Source organism: Dermacentor andersoni, chromosome 4 (genome assembly GCF_023375885.2).
Source record: "Dermacentor andersoni chromosome 4, qqDerAnde1_hic_scaffold, whole genome shotgun sequence".
NCBI lineage: Eukaryota > Metazoa > Arthropoda > Arachnida > Ixodida > Ixodidae > Dermacentor > Dermacentor andersoni.
The window spans coordinates 66219260-66243641 of NC_092817.1; the positions used below are offsets into that span (position 1 = coordinate 66219260).

General features: G+C 45.1%; 2 protein-coding genes across 12 annotated transcripts in view; both read right to left on the minus strand.

Annotated features, from left to right (window-relative positions):
• Window positions 1-6553, minus strand: part of LOC126536215 (protein scribble homolog) — a 174849-nt gene extending 168296 nt beyond the window's left edge. For all 9 annotated transcript variants that reach the window (XM_055073872.2, XM_050183098.3, XM_055073869.2 and 6 more), the window contains exons 1-2: window positions 6141-6553; window positions 5905-6022 (exon numbers count right to left, since the gene is read on the minus strand). In XM_055073872.2, the coding sequence (XP_054929847.2) occupies window positions 5905-6022; window positions 6141-6302 (280 nt within the window). In that variant the 5' untranslated portion in view covers window positions 6303-6553. The remainder of the gene's footprint in view (window positions 1-5904; window positions 6023-6140) is intronic.
• Window positions 6554-9314: 2761 nt separating this feature from the next.
• Window positions 9315-24382, minus strand: part of pum (pumilio) — a 119931-nt gene continuing 104863 nt past the window's right edge. For 2 of the 3 annotated variants that reach the window (XM_055073875.2, XM_055073874.2), the window contains exon 18: window positions 9315-19070. In XM_055073875.2, the coding sequence (XP_054929850.2) occupies window positions 18818-19070 (253 nt within the window). In that variant the 3' untranslated portion in view covers window positions 9315-18817. The remainder of the gene's footprint in view (window positions 19071-24382) is intronic. The other variant, XM_055073876.2, reaches the window with a different exon arrangement.

A 24382-nucleotide genomic window follows, 5' to 3' on the forward strand; every position in this document is an offset into this window, starting at 1 on the left:
ATGGAAATGAAATGACCATGACTATAGTGATAGAATCCAGCACACTATTTGCGATTTAAGTAAGAATTATAATTTTAAATTTGCAAAGAAAGTCTCAAAAACCAGTAAGTGGCGAGAGCTGGCGGTGAAATCCTGGTGCTTCGGACGCATTCTATGAGATTACTGTACGTAAGTCGACTGCTATTAAGTACATCATAATTATTGCTTAAAATTGCAGTTCGTATATTATTAGACACTCGCGCATTATTCTATGCTAAGGAAATAAAAAACGCACACGTGGCGACGGCAACACTCTGAACTCTGTATCACGTGTAAAGGCGTCGTTTCGTTTTCGATCCAATTGGTTTCGTTTTTATTGGTTAAATACCAAAACAGTCAGTCAGGAAACCACGAAAACACGTAGCTATTATCGCAGAAATCATTTAACAATTCGGAAAGCATGAACCGCAGGAACATGGATTTGATAAACAAAATTATACTTTGTTACAGCATGGCCACGCTCGTCTGCCTCCCATTAATGCCGGCATGTAACCGCTATAGCGCTCACCTCTTTTTAAGCGTGCTTCTAGCGAACGACTGCATTCTCACTGCAGACCAAAAAATTGATAGAAAATGTTTCTCGGCGTTTTCCGCGTTAGCACTTCATGATTAAACACTGATTGGTAAGGTTTCCATTGCACTACAAAAAAAAAAAAAAAAAGGAAATGGGTACCATGAAAATTGGTCGTCAGTCTTTAACAGTACTGCCCGAGTTGCAGCTGAGCCAACAAAACTCTAAGGTGACTCTCAGCTACGGCACACAGCAGTTACGCCCGGCTATAGGAAAGTCCCAACCAGAGGCATATCTATATATATGGCTCAGTTTTCTCGCTGAATAATCATGAGTGCAGCAGACAGTGGCTAAGGTTCAGAACTAGGCGTTGGCTAGCCACGGGAACGTAAACGCTAGCTCAATGTGGCGACGTTTCCTTGCCCCTGTTAAAGTCGTCTCAGCCAGGCGGTGAAGGTAGACTGATGCCAGGGTTACTACGTGGACACGCCCTCAGATATCGAAGAGAGGATTAGGAGGCGAGGCCAGCGAGCGAAGGAATAGTAAGAAACACGCAGTGGCCATGTACTACATGATACAAGCATAGCCGCGCCTTGGGAGCACACATCCGCGATCCTCGTAAATAAACACCATCAAAGCGATGATCTCTCGCTGCAGTCGCAGACAAACACACAGGTAGTACATACAATCCCCCCCCCCCCCCACGGTGGCAAATTACGGGGGAAGAAATAAGAAAAAAAAAGGGAAATCATCCCTTCTCGCTTGCTTCCTGGTATAGAGGAGGCCGCCAACGGGCGGCGTACCGGGAGACAGGGCACCGTCTAAGTTTCTATCGTCGCGTCCAGAATGACAAATGACGAGCTCGCTTATAATTCAACTGGACGACCATACCGCACTAAAATTCGCCATAACCATGCCACACAACGAAAGAAATGCTTTCGAAAACAAAAGCTGGCGTCTGGACCGACTAACCAAACCACCGCCGCTTCGCTTCTCCCTCTGCAGACTGCTCCTCGTACTTCCGTCTGCTAATCTACGTTTAACTTCATCGACAACGAACCTACGGTAATTCGGTGCATGTCCAGTTAAGTGCACTCCACAGGTTCATCTTCACAAGTTCACCGAACTGCACGAAAAGTTAAGCTGCTAGCAGTGTCGACCGTGGTGCAGCTTTCTCCTTTTGTGAAGTATGCCAAATCAAAATTTTGCTGTCGTTTTATCACCCACTGTTTCATTTATCATGCGTACGAGTCAAATTTTAAGGCCACAACAACAAACGGCCTTTTCGAAGTACATGATTATGACAGACATGTCGCACTTACAGAGGTCTGCACTTGTCCCTTTGAATAATACCTGAGCTCTTGGAGGATGCAACATCAAAGGAGGTACACAAGTGTTCTTTCTTGCTTGAAGACAATGGCTGTATCTCAATGTTACAGCTCATCGAGTATCAGCAGAATCTGTCAGGCTTCGATGAGGAAGCTCGCCCTAGTAAAAACATTAATCCTGCCCATCTCTGGGAGCTCTCACTCGCAAGCCTGCAACATCATGCAATGGTAGTGGCCTTCACATCTGTCGCTTAACCAAAGTGAGCTGCCCCGTAGAAGTGCAAAAACTCTCAGAACTTGCAAGCACCACAGCAATTTTTCAGGACACCAGCAATGCCAAGTACAGAATCAGCCTCATCGGCTGCTTGGTGGTTATTCTTCAGACCGATGTTACACTGTGGCATGTTCTTTATTTTAAAAATGTTGAGCAGACATGACCAGAATTATACAGTGTAAGCGCTTTAAGTCACATCATGCTTAAATCGTGCCATTTGCCTACACTACTAAAGTCAAATCGTGTTTTGCATTAAGGAAAACCATCAAACGCCGCACATAGCAGTGTGGTGCAACATATTAGGTAACTTGCTTTAACGACTTCAAACAACAATCATCGATGAATTCTTGGAGGTCACGCAAATGAACATCCCAAAAAGCATTCTTTACATGTAACAACTCCGTATAACGACAGAAAAGGGGAAACTGAGATTGCAAGCGACAGAAAATGGGCAAAATGTGCGATTAACAATTGTGTTTTACTTTTTAGTAAGGATGTGCTAATAGCAATTTCTCAGACTGAACCAAATAGTGCCAGGAGCTGATCAAATAATGAATATCATCAAATATGTGGATCAAACATTTTTCTAATAGCCTTTTCACCATTAATGTACACCAATGTTTATATCCTAGCATTTACAATGTTAGCAAGTGCCTGTCATTATGCTGCACCTTAGGAAATCAGGTTTATATCAAAGCACAAATGGAATGAACATGAACAAATAAGCAGTTTGCTGATAAACTGAGGACTCTTCGAAGCATACCATTGTTATGGATTACTAAAATAAATTCTGAAAGGCAGTCCTTTCTGCGAGTTAGCATATGCGTCATACAGTTCACACAAAATGGAAGATGTGCATTGTATGTGATAATGGCAGTGTGCAATAAAGCAGACTTCTTTTTTTTTTTCTTGTCCAAAAATGGCCGCAACATACATTGCCACTATTATATGAAATGATGTTGTATTTGGCTTAATTTGAAGCATGGATACACAGGTGCAGCATTCATAAATGGCATGAACCAAAGCAATACTGAGTGCTGAATGCCATGCCTGACCGAAATTTCAGCACAAATAAAGGTGGTTTAGCCTAAAAAGTCTGGCTCTTAAAGCAATGCAACATGTCACCAATCCCCCTCCCCTATGCATTTTTTGGTCCTTATGTGCATCATGACTGCAATGACGGCAGTTGCATTTTCTGTTCAGTTTTATATTTTCTTCCCCCACAGTCAATGTGAAGTGCTAAAAAACTGAAGAACATTCGAATTTGCGAGCAGTGACTATACATTCCATTATTCCACAATTTCAAATATATGCACACTTTACTATTTAGCAACAGCTAAAGATAGTAGAGAGCAGCTTAAATCTAAGTGCACAAACTTTATTACGGCACAAAGAAACAGAACACAAAAAACAAAAGACTATCCAAACTTAGAATGTTTAAATTGTGCGAATTCTGTTTATAACATGGCAGTTATCTTCCTGCAGGTTGCTTCACAAGCACAGCTGCGAGAATGCACAGCTCTCCATTTCAGACGTCCCTCGGAAATATTCCTATTTGGTGTTGAATGTGCGTGAACAGTTGGCAGAAGTTAAAATGTACACATACAAGCATGGCCTAACTTCACTAGAAAGAGATTTACAAATTTCTGTTTCATTCCGGTTGGCTTTAAACACAGCTGTAGTTATTGGTGCGGAGCTCTTCTGAGATAGTTCACGAAACGTAGCATTATTACTACAGAAAAGGCTAACGAAGGCTGTAACAATCACATTCACCATGATAACAAAATTCAAACATGAAATTTAGAACAGTTCATCAAACTACCACTACAAAATGTATAAACTGTGTGAAAAGGGAATCAGCCTTTTCACCAGGGCATGAAAAAATATGTGGTCTTTTAGCCCTTTCTCCAATGCATGTGCACATTACGGTTTTGCTAAGGGCATTTGCCAGTTGTGGACTCATCGTCAATGAAACATGCTTGTTGTTCAAACAATTATCTTCAAAATTACCCTCTTCTATTAATTATCGTCCTCAGGGGTGGGCAGCCACTGCCACTGGGCCAGTGTGTAAAACATGGTATAGTAAAGTATTCCGAGAGCTGACTGATGACATCCACAATAGTACAGAACAATCCTTTAGAAAGCACTTTTACAAACAGCTGTTCTTGAAAGTCGCGAGGACTTTAAATTAAATTTGGGGGCTTATTGAGACATGTTATAGTGGGAGACTCCGGATTACTTTTGACCACCGGTGGTTCTTCAATGTGCACCCAATGCATGGTACACAAGCATTTTTAAATTTTGCCTCCACCAAAATGAGGCCAGCGCGGCCGGGATTGAACTCTTGACTTCGAACTTAGCAGCACAATACTACGGCCGCTGGGTGGGTAGTTCTGAAAACTTGTGAAGAGATGACGGAAATGTATCGAGGAGTGATAACAGCGTACCAGTATTGAATGAATGTACGGAAGTGTATAAAGCACCCTGCACAGCAAGTCAGATTGAAAGGGCACTAAACACATCTCCAGTGCAGTAACTATTGCCAGTCAGCTTGCTATAACACTGAAATTGCATATAAAGCAGCATGTTGTTAAGAAAAAAACAAACACGCCATGGAAAATGTGAAGGAGCTACATACATGCAATTCACTCTCTGTTAGAAAAAAAAAATGGCAGAATATATCTATTTGCTCGAATTATGCCGACCATTTGATTCTACAGGTACCAGTTGCTTTTTCCTCTACAACAGGTTCGCAATACTTCACAGTGAGCAGCACTGCCTGAGTACGTTCTTTTTCCAGCTTTAAGAATGCAGGTAATAGTAACTTGTGGTTTATACATATTATATTGTTTGGAAAGTGTGACGCCATATAATGTCTAACTAAACTACTACAATGGTCCAGCGGCTTTTAAAATATTGTAGAATTTCTATGAACCAAGAAAATCGCCACTCTAGCTCCGGCCCAACTTTCATGGACCGGAAGTTAACGCAGAAATCTTGCCTTTTCAGCGTGCTGCACGGTAAAATAGACACATGCGTTGCGACGCGAAGGAATGTAGCTTCTAGGAGGCGTGACCGACTTCTTGCGCAACCGAAAGATATGAACGCACGGCGCACGTCGTACAAATCACTTATGAGCAAGCACCCGGCCTCACCCATTTCCTCCGGAGACCTTGCTCGGAGCAAATAGTTACCGGGCGCTGCACGCAAGAAAGTGTTAATTGAGGCGTCACCACAAACTAATCACATGGCGATACACTAGTTTTCAAGATACGGAAATGGGATCGGTCAGCGCCGCATTATTTTAGAAGGGCGGGGCCGAACGCACATCGTTGTCCCCGGTCTTTCACCTGTACGAACGCTAGCCGCAACTTGCTGTTCAGTTCCCGCCGATTGAAAAAAAAAAAAAAAGTAAGAGCGTAATGCATCTGCCAGGTATGCAGCCCAGTAGCGTAGGTGTACCACAGCATTTCCGTCGGAAACCTTTCAAAGCGCGAGCGCAGAATTCCTGCGATCCTGTCTGTCACGGCGCAACCTAGCTCAGCTGACACCACGTGACTGCGTTTTTGGCTTTTCTCAGCACTCCGTCTGCTCTTGGCAGTACTCAGGAGTTGCAGTACAGCGGCAACTGTCACCTGACCGGCACTGCTCGGTAGCTCTGATTAGATGCATCGTTTATTTACCTAAGGAACCGCGCATCGCTTTCTTACAGCAGAAATTCCCAGGACGAAGCAGTAATGATGTCTGCTTACCGTTTTTGCTCACATCCAAATCGACCAGATTCATCAAGTTGGCAATGTCCGCAGGAAGCTGGGAGATTTCATTGTCGTTGACACTTAACCTCCGCAACTTCGTGAGTCGAAAAAGACCCTGCAAAGGCAAGCATTAGCGTTTAAAACAGCGGCGTAAGCCTAGTCGGCCGGTTAGGCCTAGCCAACGCTGGGCTGTCGTACAGCTCTGTCAGGTGTGCAAGATGCGCGCTACTTACTCTCGGCAGGTCGCGAATGTGATTGGCATCTAGAAGCAGCTCTTCTAACGTCCTCGCGTACCTCAGCACATCGTCCGGTATACTGAACAAGTTACTGTGTCTCTTGTCGATGTACTCGACTTGACGGTTGCACCCACGGAACAGTGGAATACAGCGGAACATTGCTCCTCAGGAGACGGCACACCCCGGCATGGCACACGCGCGCACACAAGCACGCGATGCACACAGGCAAACACACACACACGTTCCCACACGAAGATCGCAGCCTGGCACAGGCTACAGCACCGGTGTGCACATCACATTCTTGGGACCCAACAAAACACAACAGATACGGCCCGACGGACTACGACCATGACGTCAACAGCCGACGATCCCCGGCTTCGCCTTCCCAGACCCGTCACGGACAGCTGAACAGCACAAACGCGACGAGTGCGGAGAGTGAAGCGTATGTTGCCCGTTATGCCCGCGAAAAGCATAGTGGCGCTGCAAGACAACACTTCTCTCATCTGCCGCTGCAGGCGCTGCCTGTAATATTAGGGGCCTATACGCTTGGTGGCGCAACCCACCGAAAGGGGCCGCTCATAACATCCATACATCAGGCAGTACCATAGTGAGAAACTCTATGGGCAGTATACAACATAGCAAGTCTATAGCTCTAAAACTGACGTTCAATAAGTCTGATTCCTCACTGCCTTTGGAGTGCCCCTTCTGCCACACAACGACAATCGTCATCTGCCTTGATGCGTTTCCTTTCTTTAACGCTGCGAGCACGGTACTTCCCAGTAACGAACGGCATGTGCGTTATCAGCATGATAGCATTGCCGACAGGCAATGCTCGTGCATGGCCTTTGAGATCCGACGGCAGGCTCCAACTTGTGGGTGACCAATAACTTGAGCCCTTCAGCGCAAGTTTGACGAGTGCTGACCTAACGTGATCATACCAGAATTTACAGAATGGAAAACACATATTGGCGGCGAAGAGTTACGGAGTCGCCATCTGTCGGAAACGCCTCCCTTGCGTAGTATGAGGGATCACGTGGCGCGGTCCTCATAGGTTTCGCTCACGGTGCTCAATAAAAACACCACGCGGCAGCCCTCCTGGACATTTATGTAGGTACTCTCAAAACGAGGGAAGTTTTTGGCTGTCGATATAATAATCTTTGGCAAACTTAAAGCACAGAATCGTTTACAGACGCTGTCTCTTTACCGAATACGTACAGCGAACGCCACTACGCGCGGTCGCAGCGATGCAGCCTCCCGAACCGGCTTCTTGCGTGAAAGGTAGGCAAACGCTGAAAGTAAACTATGTGAAATATGTTCTTACAGTAGGCTGTCTGTATAACCAAATGGGGCATAACAGAATGAAACCTCAATGCAGCGATCGCACGGGTTCGCAGCGACCGACTGCGCGTCTGCATGCATGTCCGCGCACAATGTTTTGCTTTCACTGTGAGCGCGTTTTCGCACCGTGCCGTCAGCTTTAGGCCGCAGCAAATGAGCATTTAACAGCACGCTAGCAGCCAATATTGCGTGGACGGTGTCAGAACTGTTCAAAAATAATTTCGTTATAGACTTCGACGCCTACGGCGACTGCGATGTGCCGTCGCGACGATTCAATCTTTCTTTGTCTTCTAAATTCTTGGACAATTCAATATTATTTTTCAAGTTGCGTCGCACTGTATGTTTATCGGTCTTCTCAGCGTGCGAGTTCCCTCTGCTTCTTTTTTGTAAGCCAGTGCATTAATTCATAACACAAACATGACCATATACCACGACTTTTTTTAATGTGCGTCTTACCGCTCCCTTTCCGTTCCAGTACGACTTGCCAGTATCTAGCATCACCAAGTTCATAGAGCAAACCGTCATGACATTAGCCGGGCAACGGGCGCGGGCGAGCGTCTCAGTGCGCGTTTTTCGCTACTCGCCGAACATCGCAGTTGCCGTAGCAGAAATCTTCCTCGCGTCTGTGCCTGCTACGTTCCCGAGTTGTAGCCGATGGCTGTCTGCCGGTTAGTTTCCCGAGCCAAGCTTCACTCAGCTCCTTGTCCTGCGGCTACGCGTTAACAAGGCTGACCGGTGGCTCCGTTGCGTACGCCCGGCACTGCGGCACCGAGCAGTAGCCTACCATGCTGCACGCCTCCAAAGGCAGCCACTACCTATTATAGTGATTTCAAATGTTGTCAAGCAGACGCGCAAGGCGGGAAAGCCTCACCACTTAATGAGAACCGCGGCGCAGGTAGGACTTTAAACTTTCGTTTTGAGCTCGCTTCGGCGCTTCCGAAGCAGACGACGCGGCGGCTGTGTCCACGTGATCCCTCATGCCACGTCACGCCGACGGCGACGCCAGCCTTTCCAGTGGTGGAGCTAGCCGCCAATACGCACGGTTGAATCCCCTTGGTGACAAGTACCGCCGGTCCAAACTAAAGCCCCTGCATGCACGCGCCACCGCCGCTTCCTGGTCGGCGGAAACGTGTATGGAGGGGCTTTAGTCCAGACAACCTCCGGCTTGCACGCTTTTGAAATTAATAGTAATAATAATAAACGCCAGTGAATTTCGCGAAGCAGCTCTTGCAAGAAATATCGATACACGCAACCAGGCGTTTGCATCGGTACATACCGTTCGTGTTCTCTGTTTTAGAGCGACGGTGAGATACTTGGAGCGCATGTACAAGAACCCACGACTAGCCTTTCATGTCAACGCTCGTTTTCAGAATCGCCAAACAGTTCCGGCACGCCCTTGCAACTAATTGCCAAGCTGCAGGCAATTGGCGTTACATACCATGTTTTTCAACCAGAAAAATTAACACGTAAAAAAATTTTTGCATCCTTGATCATACTTCTGGGTAGACAGCGGCGATATTTTCACGCGGGTGTACTTTCTATCGCAATTGACTAATTTAAGCAAGCTGCGGAAGGGGCCAATCACTGTCGAGAAAGTTGATCAGATTGAAAATGCACATGACTGGGGCATAAGTCGTGCGATCGGTTATACTGAAAACGCCTAATTACACTTGGCAATGCAAAAGAAATGAAGCAATCAAGAAGCCTCCGAAGAAATCGGTATTGAGATCTTCAGCAGGCTCGGGACTACGCCTGCAAGTCTATCTATAGGATAGCACATGCTCTTGACAGTGTTTTGTTGGGCACATCAGATACGACAGAAAACAAGAGTGCCTATTTTTACTCCAAAGTCATTTATTTTTTCTTCTACAGTATCCAAACACAAACGTTTACAAGATCAGTATGGTACAACGACGTACACAATATGCTAACATCAGACGCGAAATGGATTATACAACACAAGCCCCAGATGACAAAAGAAGACTGCAATGTGAAAGAACCACCGGACCACTACGGCCACCGCTGTTCCAGCGCGGTTTTGTTGTGACTGTCCCAGCAGCAAAAATGACAAGGCACAGTGTCTCCCTTGGCGCAGCACGCCAACCCCTTGTCCAGCAGCAACAAATCTACATGCACTCTTCGCGGAACCAGCCAATGAGAGCATCATCCCTCACCAGGCTGCGTTCATGTAAAAAATGGTAAGCGACTGAGTGGCATCCGTGCTGTGGCCAATGGCAGACAAAAATATAGCCAAGACGCCATCCAATCACAAACGCTTCTTCACATGAAAGTACAGCTCAATTCTACCACAGACCTAGCACACAATTCTAATCTGCGATTTCAAATTAAGCTTAATGAATTCCTGCATAAAAAAACGGTAAGGAGAGAAAACGAAACATTTAAGCCCCTTGAGCCATACTTCATATTCACTTCTCTAGATGGTTTGCTTACACAAAAGGTGTTCCCGTTACTCTAACAAAGCGAACAGAAGTGAGGATGCTTTTTCTTCACAACCACAATGGGCTTGAAGTAAAACACACCTGGTCTGATAATCGCAGTGCACAGAGGGAAAAGAGAGAAAAGGGATGAGGCGATGCCTTCATCAAGGAACTTGCAAGCACCACCTCACATCTCTTGTCACTGCACCAGAAGTCAATGAAAAATATACAACGGGGGCCATTACAATACTTTCGGCAACAAAACACACAAGCTTCGCCCCCGGCTGGAACACCATTGAAAAGCGCGTGCTGCAGTATACTGGGGGGTGCGGGCTGCCACACAAGGGATACACATGGTTCGCAAAGATTTGTTCAAAAACAATCAGAGGCCTACCATTTTTTTTTCTCCTGGACATAGTGTACCTAACTAGTGATCAGGATACACTGGGAGCTGAAGTGAAACATACGGTGAAAATAAAGGTGGTGGAAATATGGTAAAAATAAAAAAGGGAAGTAAAGCACTTTGTTCAAGAACAGAGGCGTCCCAAGTTACATCACATGTGCAAGAAGGAGGGGGACCAAGAACAGAAGTTTGCCACCCACAAATGGATCACTTCTGTGATGAATCCTAGAAGCAGCCAGAGGAAATTTTCATATGCCACTAAGCTGAGACGGTGTGCACTGATGAAGTGGCCATGTGGGCTACTTCTGCCCAAACTGGGGTTCAACCAAAAGGTCAGACATTTTTTTTTTAATGTCTCCAAGATTCTCTGATAAGAGGCAGCTTGAAGAGAAGCGTTTGGTAATCAGAAAACTTTCCCAGATGAAAGCAAGAACATGGCCACATCATTAGAATATGCACATCAGTTGAGACAATGACGAGTCAAATTCAGACTGAAGCTAGTCACCCATTTGAGGTAGGCATTCTATTGGCTCCCAGTAAAAACCTCCTCTGAGAAAAGAAACACTAAATGTTCACAGTTAAAAAAAAAAAAAAAATTCTTAGTGTATGAGACCGACAAACTGACATGTCTGGGCCTGTGAATGGTAAACCTTTTCCTATGGACAGGTGATTTAATGACCATTTACAATGGATATATCCAAGACCCAATTTCAAGAAAACCATGTATCAAAATCGCAACTTCATTCAGCACTGCCATTGACATTCTATCTTACATGCTCGAAATTTATTCTCGTCATGTTTTTATTACAGAGAAATATTACAAAGAAAGAAAGGCATTGGCCAAGGCGTTGTACAATACACCAAAACTGTACACCTACAAAAGTGGGGGCAAGCAAGCCCAGAATCACAAAACCAATTCGAAATACAAATGCTGGGCAGGAAATGTGCCATTGAAGCCTAAGCATGCCAGTACTTGCCACACCTGAGAAAAAACATTCTGCTCAGGCATGCTGCTCACGGGCTGTAAAGTCCCAACCACAAGATACTAGTTTCCGACATATCTGCGGCGTAGGCTGGCACCATGCTGTTGCCATTAAGAAAAAGACGATGCTGGGGGTGACGCTCCCTCGGTACCCAAGTTTACCCATGCCAGGTTACAGCACCAACGGTCAAAGTGCCTAGCAAATCAAGAACTCTGGCTAGTGCCGTAAATTCATTGGAGACATGTTCCTTGTGGTCCAGGATTAAGAGCCAAGTCAAGTCAAGCATATATATGGTATGAAATGGCTTTGGCACAGTTTTACCAGTCTGTCTTACTGCAAAGCAACCCCAGGAAGAGCCAAGAATTGGGAAAGTCGGTGTGCATTCACGACTGGAGTGGCGTGATGGTAACGGGGTGACAAGAAAAAAAAAGGACCGAGGCAAGAAAACAACACTGGCTAGTAACTACACAAAAATAAATAAATAAATAATAAAAAAAGGACCAGTCACTAATCAGTGCTCTGCACTGTTGCCTCCCTCTGTACACGGCCACTTTCGATCACGATCAAGCCCGATCAGGATCGAAATTCTCGACTGCCACTGGCTCCCTCATGCAGCATGCGCAAAGGAACCAAATGCGACAGAGAAATTCAATACGGATTGGGCTTGATAACAATCAAAAGTGTGCCGTGTGACACTTGTATTAGTCCCAGTACCATTGTGCTGCTCCGACTGTGGATGCCACTCGAGTGTGAATGGTAGCAGCAGCAACAGTGGAGCTATAATGCCACAGTAAACCATGCCAATGAATTAAAACAAGGCCCATGAACACCTTCCGAAAGGAGCAGCTCTGAACAGGTACTACAAGTGCTGGCATGCACTGGCCGGACTTAGGGCTTCCCAGCACGCCTCAACAAAAACTAAACATTAAATAGAGCTGTAGTGTTTTTTTTTTATTGCCCCAAGAATTTTATGCCTCACTTGGTTAACTTTTTATCCTTTATATACACTAACAGAAACATTCTGTATCCAAGTTCTTAAATGCCTACCTATCTACAGTTTGCTCCCAGGGCTTTCATAGAAGGGAAAAAAAAAAAAAGCGAGTGGGAAGCATGAAGAACAAAAGCAGATAAAAAGAACTGGAGAGAAAAAATTGACAACCTTATGGGAAAAAAAAAAAAGGAGGAGGCACGCCAGGCCACGAGAAAAACCAAGGGTTTCTTGAGATGCCTGCGACGACGAGCGCACAAGCAAGCTCTGTACACACATTTACAAAGAGTTACCTCATCATTCATAAATAGTTTTTTTTTCCTTATAATACAACAGGTTAAGCTCGTCGACATCTCATCTTTCCCTGGGTCAAGTGTGCAAACTTTACAGGCCGCAAGAGAAATCGTAAAGGACAACCGCCAATTCGAGAGAATGCTTCCCCCCTCAAGTGAACACTGAAGAAAAAGAAACAGAGAAAAATGATCTGAATCTGCCTTGAATGGGCAGACGTCACAAAAGTGGTATGCACAGGATCCTAGTAAAACGACAGGCTGGCTGCATGTGGTGAAAGATGGGCCACCAATGACGGCATGTACAGGGTGACGAGCAAAATGCACACAGAGCCTTCTTTCTTTTTTTGTGGTAATATGCAATGCCACATACCAGGATAAGACAAACTTGAGATAAAAAATTATTTTAAAAGCCACGAGGAAACTTGGAAAAAAAAAAGGCAGCAAGCCTTGTGACAAGAACTTTGATGTCTCTCCAGAATGCTGCATCCATGAGGTAGCCAGGTTTCCACGACTCCACAAGCTAAACTGCCAACATTGTTACTCAATTTTTTTACACAGAGGTGACATTCTTGTAGTGCATTTTTCTTTAAGTGACATGGCTGAATGCAATACTTGCACCTACCATTTAGAATAAATCTGAAGTATGTGTCACCTACTGTGGACAAATTTTATCAGTGAAAGCAATAGCTACATCAGCAATTCTGACAACAAAACAACTTTTGCAGAGAAGCTGGAATGTTGTGCAGTGTCAGTGTAAACACAGATTGTGCTACTGTTCCTTTTGCTGAGAAAATCCAGAAAGGTTTTCCTGGAATCGCTTCCAATATGCTTCAGATGGGAAATGTTAGGTACTGCACCCAGATGTGGCAAATAAACAAATATACATCAAGAACTGATACCTCTGCATGAAATTTTAGTGCAATCAAGCCAGCAAGTGAGCTGGAAAGGCCATGTATACCTGGTTCCCCTACTGATACAATATTTGGTATAATGTGCAGCCCAGCTTCAACACCTGATGACACAACTATTAATATGAAATATTTTAAAAGCCACAGTTATGCCAAGTCAAACGTGACAACACACCACCAAAATTACTTTTTTTTGTTTGTCACCCAACACAACGCCCTCATTATCAGATAAGGCTGTACTCAAATGCATACAGAAAGCTTTGTTTTCTGAACTGGAAAACACCTGTGCCAACCTAATGCTCCCATCACCTCCAGTGAGACAAACCATCAGAACTCAGCCATAACCTGTCTGGTGGTGAACTGCACAACAGCACACCAGTTAACGTCAACACAAAATCAACCGTGCTGCTGTTGCAGCACAGTTGCTGACGTCATTTTTTCAAACACCTCAGCGAATAGCGTCGTGAAACTTTTAAACTCTTGTCCAAGGCTGGATTTGTTCCCTAAAGCCAACACAACACCCTGTACATGCACCACTATGAGCAACCCCCCCTTCGAATTGCTGCAATGCCACCTGTGCAACTGTGGTTTCTCTCTGAAGTCCCTATGGGGACGCAACGATCACTGTCGGCGGGTCCTACTGTTTTTTGCACTGCAAAAGTGTCGGTGATAAAAATTATACAATTTACATTTGTACAATTTGCTAAAAGAATGGTATAGAAAAAGAAATACTGGGGACACATCTGTCTGCCGCGGTGGTGGTTGCTGCTGCTTGAAATGTATGTATAGTATATTTATATGTATATATATATGTATATATATATATATATATGGTACACAGTGTTTGAATGCGGCTTACGTACACAAATAGTCTATACGTGGAAATAGTGAGTGCGTGTTGTCTACAGTTAAAACTATATATATCTCTCATTTTTTTTTACGTGTGTGATCTCCCCACATTTTACAAGAGCCACAGCAGGGCAGAGATAAGAGGGAACCATTAGCAGTCTTCAAGAAAAGAGGCAAATTTTGTTTTCCCCCACCACCACACAAGAAAAATAAGTATAATTAGGGCAAACACACTGTACAATGTAATTACAACACATCAAGCCTGACTGAAGTCTTGCTTCCACCAAGTACAACAGGCACCTTAAAGACAGCAGATGAAGGGGGAGGGGGCACAAAAAGCTTTCTTTGAAGCAGCAGGGAGTGCCTGCAATTGTGAACTTTACAAACGTTGCCCGCATACAGAGTATAGTCAAAGGGCACATTATGCGTTGTACATATTTATACAGACATATGTATAACACAGAAGCAGGAATTTGAGGCAGGTGGTGAGCAGGGAAAAACAACTTCAGGGCCAAATGCTCACACAAAGGTATTTCCACACAGGAGCAAAGTATGCGCACATCCACAGGTATTATTACATACATTATACATATATATATATATAGATATGGCCACACAAGAGGAAAGGCGGGAGGGAAAAAAAAATTCTCACATGCTTCACAAATACACTTGGAAAGTACCTGCGTGGTACCACAAAAAACAAACAAAAAGGGCTTGCAAAAAAAGCATTACAAAAGACTCTGACACACGAAAATAATAAAACTGCGCAGTGGCATGCAAACTTGTGGTCACACTCCACGCTCACAGTAAAAAAAAAGAAAAAAAAAAGAAAAAGAGAATTTGAGAGACGCACAAGAAAATAGTGCATCTTGCAAAACGCACAATGGCATGGAGTAGACAATAATTAACGAAAAAAAAGGGAAAAAAAAATCCCAACAACCTTTGCACACACACAAGTTTGAAAAACTGTGTGGCAGTGCAAACACCTAAATACATTTAGTCACAATCCACTTCGCCCTTTCTGGAAGGGCTGACCAGAGGCATTTCCTTTCAAAACCCAACGTATTTGCATGTGTCGAATTGATTACACACAGAGCTTCGTGCCACAGTTTCACGCCAAATCTGTTTTTTTTTTTTCCCTCCCCCATGACATTATCCTGATCATTCTTTGTGCACTAAGCGTTCATTTGCTTTAGCAACAACTCTTAGCATTGGCTGCTACAACGTTTCCTTTTGCACTACATGATCCAGCTTCGGAGGAATCATCTTGACCTAAGGTATTGGGGCAGATTCTGTGATCATCTTGAGTAACTTCAGATAAAACAAATACAAGAAGCTCGCGATATGTTGCAAGATAACTCGTCTCTTAGAGCTTATGGAACATGGATATAGAATGGTGGTCACTGAGCCAGCTAAACCTATATGCAAATCAGAACAGCAGTCTAAATCTGAACATAAAATGCAGGCTAGCAACCTATTACAGAGTTTAACTGAAATGGACACTTTGCTGGTGAATTCAAAGTTTATGAAGTATGTGCAGTTATGGCATTTGCTACAAAACTACACAGGCAAAGTTTGTAAAATGTGGTGGTAAATTTCAGAGATGAGAGATTATTTTTTTAAAAAAGCTATGAGAGGTTAACCAAGGCACAGCTAAATTGTCTACCTTGGGAAAAATCCAGCACTAAGGTGCACGCTGAACACAAAGCTACCAGCGTCAAGACAACTCAAGATTTTTTCCAGGAAACAATGGCCAGCCCAGCCAAACCATGGGTCACAAAAGCTTTTAGAATGAAAAATCTAAGAAGGGATTTAGACACGGACACGTGTTAAGCTAAACAAGCAGTGTGAAGTTTTCAAGTGCATCTACACAGAGAGAAGAAACACCTAGATGTGGTTTTTGCTTAAACTGCTTGTAAAACGGGAGCGATGCCTCACTTGTAAATTAAGAAAGACGCACATTCTCTAGCCATGCATGGACGGGGACATCATTCGGTGCTGATTATACAAAGAACCTAGAGCTAAAACTAATTACTTTGGCCTATCGCCTACATGAGAGAAAATAAGTCAAACGTGTACAAAACATGCAGTTTGATACAAGCTGTTTACCAAATCAAGTTTATACAAGTCTAGCTGACCTGGAGTGGAGTAGTGACTGCACGGTAAACTGGTGCTCCTAGTACCATTTGGCTATGCACATTGCTAAAAACAACAAAAAAGAAAGAGGGGGGGGGGAGGGGAGGATAGGATTATACATATGTTCAGTTATATGACACTCTTTACATACATATGCAGAAGGAAATAAATAAGCTTCTCACATCTGAGATCGCAACTAAGGTGAGAGGGGAAAAAAAGGAGGAAAGACACCTTTAAGCATGTCCACTAAACAAAAAACCTGATCTGCCACAGTGCTTCAGAGAATTTACTGGCAAATAGGAAAAAGCCCCTAAACCTTTTGAACCCTTGCATGAAATAAAACTCCCCCTAAACCTTTTGAACCCTTCTATGAAATAGAACTCCTATGTAATTGGGGCAGGTAAGACCATTATACTTATACAGCCGCTTTATCTACAACCTGCCCAAGAATGACAATAAAAACAGTAGCAGGGTTAGCACAAAAGTCAGAAGAAAAATAGAAAAAACAAAAAAAAACGAAAATTCAAGCAGACAGACAGATTTGGCAAGATTCTAACTTTGTTAGTTTTTTTCATAATTTACAGCAATGTACATAATAGACAAGATTTGTAGGCAGCAAATGCCTCGTCACAGTTTTTTCCTTTTTTACAGTGTCCTAAAAACAGTCGCTATGCAGAAGAGAGAATGAGTGTCTTTTTTTTTTTTCTTTAAAAACTAGCTTACATGATGTGAAGGCTTGAATAGAGCTGTGCAGTTGCACAACACACCTTTGAAAAGCGAATAAAAAAGAGAGAGTGAGAGCAAGTCCACGCCATGCTTTAGAGTGCTTGCAATTGTGCGCGCCTTTCTGTTCAATCTTCCATCACTCCCACAGCGGCACAATTTACAAATGCACAGATGCTGTGGAGTCGCTCCGTGCTCCTATGAGGCGCAGGTCCGCCACAATGCCTGCCGTGTAGTTCTGAAGCTTCAAAAACAAACTGTACAAAACGCACACAAAGCACTGTTCGCTGCTCCCAACAAAAGAAGCCGGCACACGAAACATGCTCCTTCGTCTGTAGAAGCATAGAGAAAATAGGAAAAGGAACAACATAGAAGTCTTTAAAACAGAGTACTGCCTTGTCATGACAAGCTTTGAGAAGTTGAAGAAAGATGAAAAAAGAAAGTGGTTAAGGAGAGAGGATGGGGAAATGTGAAAAATGAGAAAGTATGGGATGATGGTCGACAGTGTCTCTGTACAAACTGCTGACAAGATGCTGTACAAAACAACAGAGGGAAATGAGAAAGCAGAACTGCACATGAGATGCTGTTCCCAACAGAGGACGTTCCCTTACCCAAGAATGTCAGCTCAGGAAGAGCAACTTTCTGGCTCCACAGTAAGAAGCAAATTTCATGCGCAGTCTGCAGGAAACCCAGAACGAGTCATAAGGCAAAGCAGGCAAACAAGCACCTCAACACTGTACACAGAAAAGAGAGGGAGTTATCAGTTGTACAACATGCTTCTTTCAATGCAACTGACGATCCCTTGTGCGAACTAAAGTCTTGGGAGAAGCCGGAGATGGAAAATTGCACAAATGTTTCTCCAACAGCCTCAGCAAAAAGACAGAAAGGGGGGGGGCGGGGGACGAATGAAGAAAGCTAGGCTAACATAATTTACAGCATGAGAACTAGTCAAGGTGAGAAGGAAAGGTGATATAACAGTGACAAAGGGCATTCTGATAGAAAGAGATGTCGGCACTTACGCCATGTGCTGCACCTGACAGCTTACTTCATGCTCAACGATTGTAGAGAGAAAATGAAATGTAGGAAGCAGCATTCCCATAAAGTGCTCGCAGGTTTCCGAGACGGAGCATGTGTGTAGGAAATTAGCATTTAAAGAGAAAAGGCCAATAGGAGAAAGCAGAGCGTGTAAGAGAGGTACGAGATGAGGGCTAAAGATGCGGTGGTACTTTTCAAAGACACAGCGCGCTGAAGTGTAGAAAGGTCAGGCAAAAGCGCCACCTAGCTACAACAAGGAGCCCTTGGGGCTTTTAAGTTTCTGGCCTCACAAAGATCCAGGCAGCAAAAGCCAGAGGTGCACAGGAGCTCCCAATATCACTTGTGTCTCAATGAAAAGGCTGCACCACTTAACAGAAGAGATGGAGAGAGAGAGAGAGTGCCACACAAAGGAGAACAGCTGCGCGGTGACTGCGCAAACCAGACGCATGAATGCCCGCGCCCTGCCCCGTTTCTTTCATGGTGCATGACTGGCAAGGAGCTAGGCCTGCCGTCACACACAGCACCCCGATGTCACGTTTGGTGGCCACGCAGAGGAGGAGAGAGGGGATGAGCAGGTGCCTCAGAGGGCCCCGTTCGAAGTGCCGCTCTGACCGCCTCCTGAAGAGAGGATCTGGTCACCGCTCTTGAGCAGGTGCTTCTCGAGCTTGGCCAGGATGTGCTTGCCGTAGGTGTACTTGCGCAGCGAGGGCACATGCGGACGGATCTTGTGTAGCAGCAGCTTGCGCTGAGGTGGCTCGGCCACCTCTATCATCTTCTGCACCACGTAGTTGGCATACTGGTCCTTCATCATTGTGTATAAGGCACTGTGAGGCCTGCAACAAAGCCCACAGAGGCCTGGGTCACACCACACTCCAACTTGAGCAAGCGGCTGCTTGCAAACTGCTTTGCCTCACACACATGAAAAACAAGCTGCCCAAGTTTACGCAAACCAAGGCTATACAGAATCCTAATGATCAGGTTAATTCCTCAACAGCCAGCCGTTTTCAAATGAGCCAAAGAAATACCTCGAAACAAAAACATCTTTATTTCTGCATCTACAAGTCTCCTGGTTGTCAGTTATCAGAGTATTTCAGCAAGAGAAAGAAAAGGGTCAAGCGTCTTTTGAAGCTTGTAAACATAAAGTTTAAAAATTCTTTACATGCCTTGGCAAACCTATCTTCAACGTGCAATAGATATAGCATTGACTGCAGGCTTTGATGTCTCTTATGAGTTGTGTACGGCACTACAGCACAGACGACTTCCAGTGAACTGACCCTGGCAAAATGTGCAAAAGAATTTTGAAGTAATAAGCATCTGTAAAACATGGCCACCTCATGCATTTTTGAGAACAGTTGAAGTGCAGTAAACTCCTGTTAAAATGAACTGAGAATTCTCAGATATACTGAAAATGTGAGAACATTTGCTCACAGAAAAAAAAAGGGGGGGGGGAAAGAGGCTTAATATGAACCGCTTCACATATACTGTTCAGTTAAGACCTTTCTCAGTGACCGCCAACCCTGGCCATTCTGTGCGGTGGGGATTGCAGTCCCGGACAGGGTGCATCCACAGAACATAAACAGAGAGAGAGAGAGAGAGAACAAGTGTTGGCATGGCGGTGCTGCTTATGTTCTGGAGAAAGAAAAATGGAATAAGGTATATACAGTGAAACCTCATTAAACCGTAGTTGGCCGCAGCTCAGACAAATACGCACTAAACGGTAGTACATGTACAGCTTAACCGAAATAGCATGAGATCGCCCACTTACCTGTCAAAAACGGAATTTAGAGAGAGTACGATGAAAGGGCAACAACATGCACTACTTATTTACTTTGTGCGACAAAAGTATTATTTTCGTTTGACGCTGCGGCGGCCTAGCAGTGACAACAGCGGCCTCTTACTTACTGAAGCTGTGAGCCAGCTTTTCAGCCAGCCCCCTCTTCTCGGCTAACACTCACATGGCAGATTCCTTGTTGGCGTTGCACATTCTCTGTGCATGCGTGCGGTAGTGCTGCAGAAGTCGCAGGGCACCTTTTTCATTACAGGGTACTCTTCTCGGCGCGATGATTGCATTCTCGAGACTGACGTAACGCGCAGTTTCTGTCACTGTCGGCCTAAACCACCCGTGCTGTCGCATTCCTTGTCGTCCTCATTACTGTCGTTAGGCGACACTTCGGCCACAACAGAGGCAACAATGGTGAAAAGTCGAACCTCGCAGCCATCATCTCTTCGTGGTCGCAACAGCACTCCCTAGCAACTTCTTTGCATGCCAAATGCCACACACCGTAGTCAACGGTAGATCCCTGTTGCGTGCCAACGCCGACTTCTTCGTGTAATGTTCAACAGCACGAACGATGTCCAATTTTTCGTCTATGCTGAGCACCTGGCAATTTTTTTATCCGAGCTTCGGCATGATGCGAGTCCTAGCTTGCATGACGCCACAATGCTCTCTGGCACGGCGCTGCAATGATGTTGATGTGGCGTCACGCGCAAACGCACAGGGCGCTTCAAGGTTGATGTTCTGCCGAGCCACTTGATGGGGACGATGCAACGCCGTGATTGCACGACAAAGAGAGGAAACACTACGTGTTTACCAATACATACGCAATAAGCTGGTACGGTTTATGCGGATACAAAACGCATCATGTTCTATGGTCACCGAGTCGGGGATTTGACTTTACTACCTTTAAAGCGAAACTACTGTTTAAGCAGGTACGGTTTAACGAGGTATTACTGTACAGTCGAACCCGGATATATTGAACTCGAAGGGGATCGCAAAAAGTTCAATATATCGATAATTCGATGTACAGAAATCGGCTTGAGATGCCGCTCGCGGTCGCGACAAATGGCGACTTATCGGAGCATTCAAGAGCAGCGAAATCCATACGTGCAACGTGAAGGCGCACCTTATTAACAGAAAAAAATAGAAAGAAAGAAAGAAAAAAAAAAAAGCTATTTTTGACTGCTTCTTGCTCTGGGAAATAAAGTTGAAAATGCTGCTTTCGATCTTCACGAAACTTTCCAGGTGCAATAGTTCGGTGCCCTCCATTTCACAGTAACAACTCCAAATCAGGCTGAACGCCGACACCAGCTCAGCGGTTGTGCACGGGTGCATTTCCTCGTGACCACGGGTGACCTTCGTCACCACTGTAATTGCCTTCCTCTTGGGTGCAAGCAATTACTACCACCATGTCCTCATCAGCTAGAATGGCTATAGCTTGAACATTTGTCTACGGCCACTGCAGGACCTGCCTTGCAGAAACAATTGGCCACTGTGTCCTGCTTAACGTCGTTCCAGGTGCCAGCGATCATCTGAATGGCCCCCAACAGGTCAACCTTCAGACCGACAGACTCCCATGCGGTGGTTAATTAAGGGGGGACACTGTTCTTCAAATAATGTTCATGATGTTTTCCATCAATATTCATGAAACTTTCCATTCTTGTTAAGACGTTTGTGCCGATTTCAAATATGTAATTATTTTTCCAATAGACCATTTAGTTCTGAAGATAAATGAAATTCATTGTTCATAATTTGCACAAACAATAGGGGGGAAAAATGCCCTACAAAATTCATATTGGCACATGCCTGGGTACTAGAAAACATAAGGAACACAATGGTAGGAATACTATTTTGATACATCAAATATTAGCAATTTTATAGGAATTCAATCTTTACTGTTCGAATTGTGGCTACCCCACTGTCTGTTCTAAAGCAGAATAAAAAATCTTTAAAGCATAAATTCCAAAATCTGACCCTACCATTGTGTACTTTGCACACTCAGCTACAAGCCACAACAAAAATTATGGCTCTATCTGCTTTGAAGGCAGAGATATCGCCGCGGCAAATCAGCAACAAGTCAAAAGCCGGCGTTTCGAGAAAACGAGAAAAAAGGACTACATTCACTTTTAATCAAAAGTACAGAAATTATTTTGCATTAGTTTGCAGTGAAAGTGGCTAAAAGCCACCAGTAATGTAGTCACTCTGACCACGGCCACCCAAATGCGGCAAAAACATCGTTTGGCACCTTTCGCCGATTCCCGGTGGCTTGCATCGCGCGCGCGGCAAGGTTGTCGTTCACACGGGTCGAGCTTCACGTCGACGCGATATCGCCGCAACACGCGCAAGTGATAACGATCTTTATGGGGAGGCCAGATTACCGTTCGCTTTTGCCTCCTGCGACGCTGCCGCCGCACACCTTGCACTTGACAAACGACATCCGTGCGTTCACGGAGTCCTACTGAGGATAGCGAAGCCTGCCTCGGCGTCGACTGGCGCGGCTGCAGCGCCGTCGGCGCGAGTGATCAAATCCAACACCCGCTTTGTTGCTGGCGTTGACGCAAGAACTTGAAGTTTCTTTGAGCATTCATCTCCCTCTGCAAAAAATCCGCACGCTGCAACATTGCAGCGTCACGCCGAACGCGGCCGCTGTCCGTAACGATTTCACTCATTTGTGAGCTGGCTAGGCCTACTTCGGCATCGTCCGCGGTTTCGGCATCATTTGCGGTTGGCGGCGAGCTACTCTCGATGCTTTCAGAAGCAATGGAGCGCTTTTGAAAGTTATAAGCTGATCGCTTCTTCTTTTTGCCGAACTTGTGCCTCGTGGTGAACTTCCCCGGTGGACTAGACATCGTTGAGCATGTGCCAACAAAGCTACGAGACGCGCCGTCGCGTCGCCTGCGGAGTGGAGCAGACGATGGGAACCTCGCGTAGCCAACCACAGCACGCGTTTTTGGTCACGTGCGCTAGTCAACGAATCGGATGTCGCGTTCGGGCTTTCTCTCTTCCCCGGATTTCAACGTCACTCGCGTACCGACGGAGTCACTTTTGGCGGGAAATTAAAGAAGGAAGGCTCCTCTTTCCAACGAGACCAAGATGGCTGCGATCGCGCGCATAGAAAAAGAGCTACGCGCCGCGATAAAAAGGGCTGTTTTTGCGCGGAATTCAGCTCACAGTGATGTTATAAATTGATATTACGGACGAAATACTCCTCCCTGAGATTCGAAACTTGGTGTATTAAAGGAATATTAGCTGCAGAATTCGAAAATTTCATTTTCAGAAAATAGATTTTTTCGCGATTTTTTCGCCGCAAAGACCCGTGTCCCCCCTTAAGAGCCACTGAACAAGCCTCCTCCTGTAGCCAACCTTCAGTGCCTTTATGATGCCCTGGTCCAGTGGCTGCAACCTCGCTGTTGTCTTAGGCGGGAGAAATTTCAACTCCATATGCTGCAGCTCACAAGTGGTGTGATGGCCCGAGCAGTTGTTGACGAGAAGGCAGACTCGGCGGCCTGACATGCCCAATTCAGTGTCCCGTACCTGAAGCCATTCAGAAAGAAGCTGCCATGTCATCCACGCTTTCCTGTTAAAGCCGTAGCATACTGGAAGCTGCTTACAGTTCTTGAAGCACCGAGGTGACATACTTATTCCAATCATAAATGGCTTCAGCTTGCAAGATCCATCCATATTTGCTGCGAGCAAAACCGTAATGCGCACTTTGCTCATCTTCCCACCGTGACATGTGCTCCCTCGGAGGTCAGAGTCTTGCATGGCAGCATTTGCCAGAAATGTTCAGTCTCATCCTCACTGAAGATTTCTGTGGTAGAAACTCTGCGGCGATCCTCAGCCACTCCTCGAAAAGCCACTATTGCATTTCCTGGCTGCTGACAGCTTCTCTTTTGCCTGAAATGGCTTTTCCCACAACTTTCGAACCTCTGCAGCCACCCAGTGCCACCGCAAGAGTTTTCCTCGCCGAGAGCAGCTGCGAACCATTTCGCCTTTCCCATCAACATGGGCCATCCACAGGAATGTTTTTAACTCGGACCTACAGAAACAAAGCATACAATGCTCTCTCAACTTTCTTAAAAGCCAGAGGGGCACGCATGACACGTTCGAGAGTGACCTTGCTCAGCTGCTTTGAGCCTGACATCTTCCTTGGTTTTGAGCAGCGTACCTAAAGTGCTCCATGGAATGCCAAATGTATCAGCCACCGAGGACTTCTCACCCTTTTTGACATTGTATAATCGCCAATTTGGTTGCAAAGTCCAAATTTTTCCGCTTCTTTAGGTTCACAGTCGCCATAGCTTGTACTACATGACAAAGCCGCACATCACACACACCACCCACGGAACATTCACCACACACAAAAGAAAG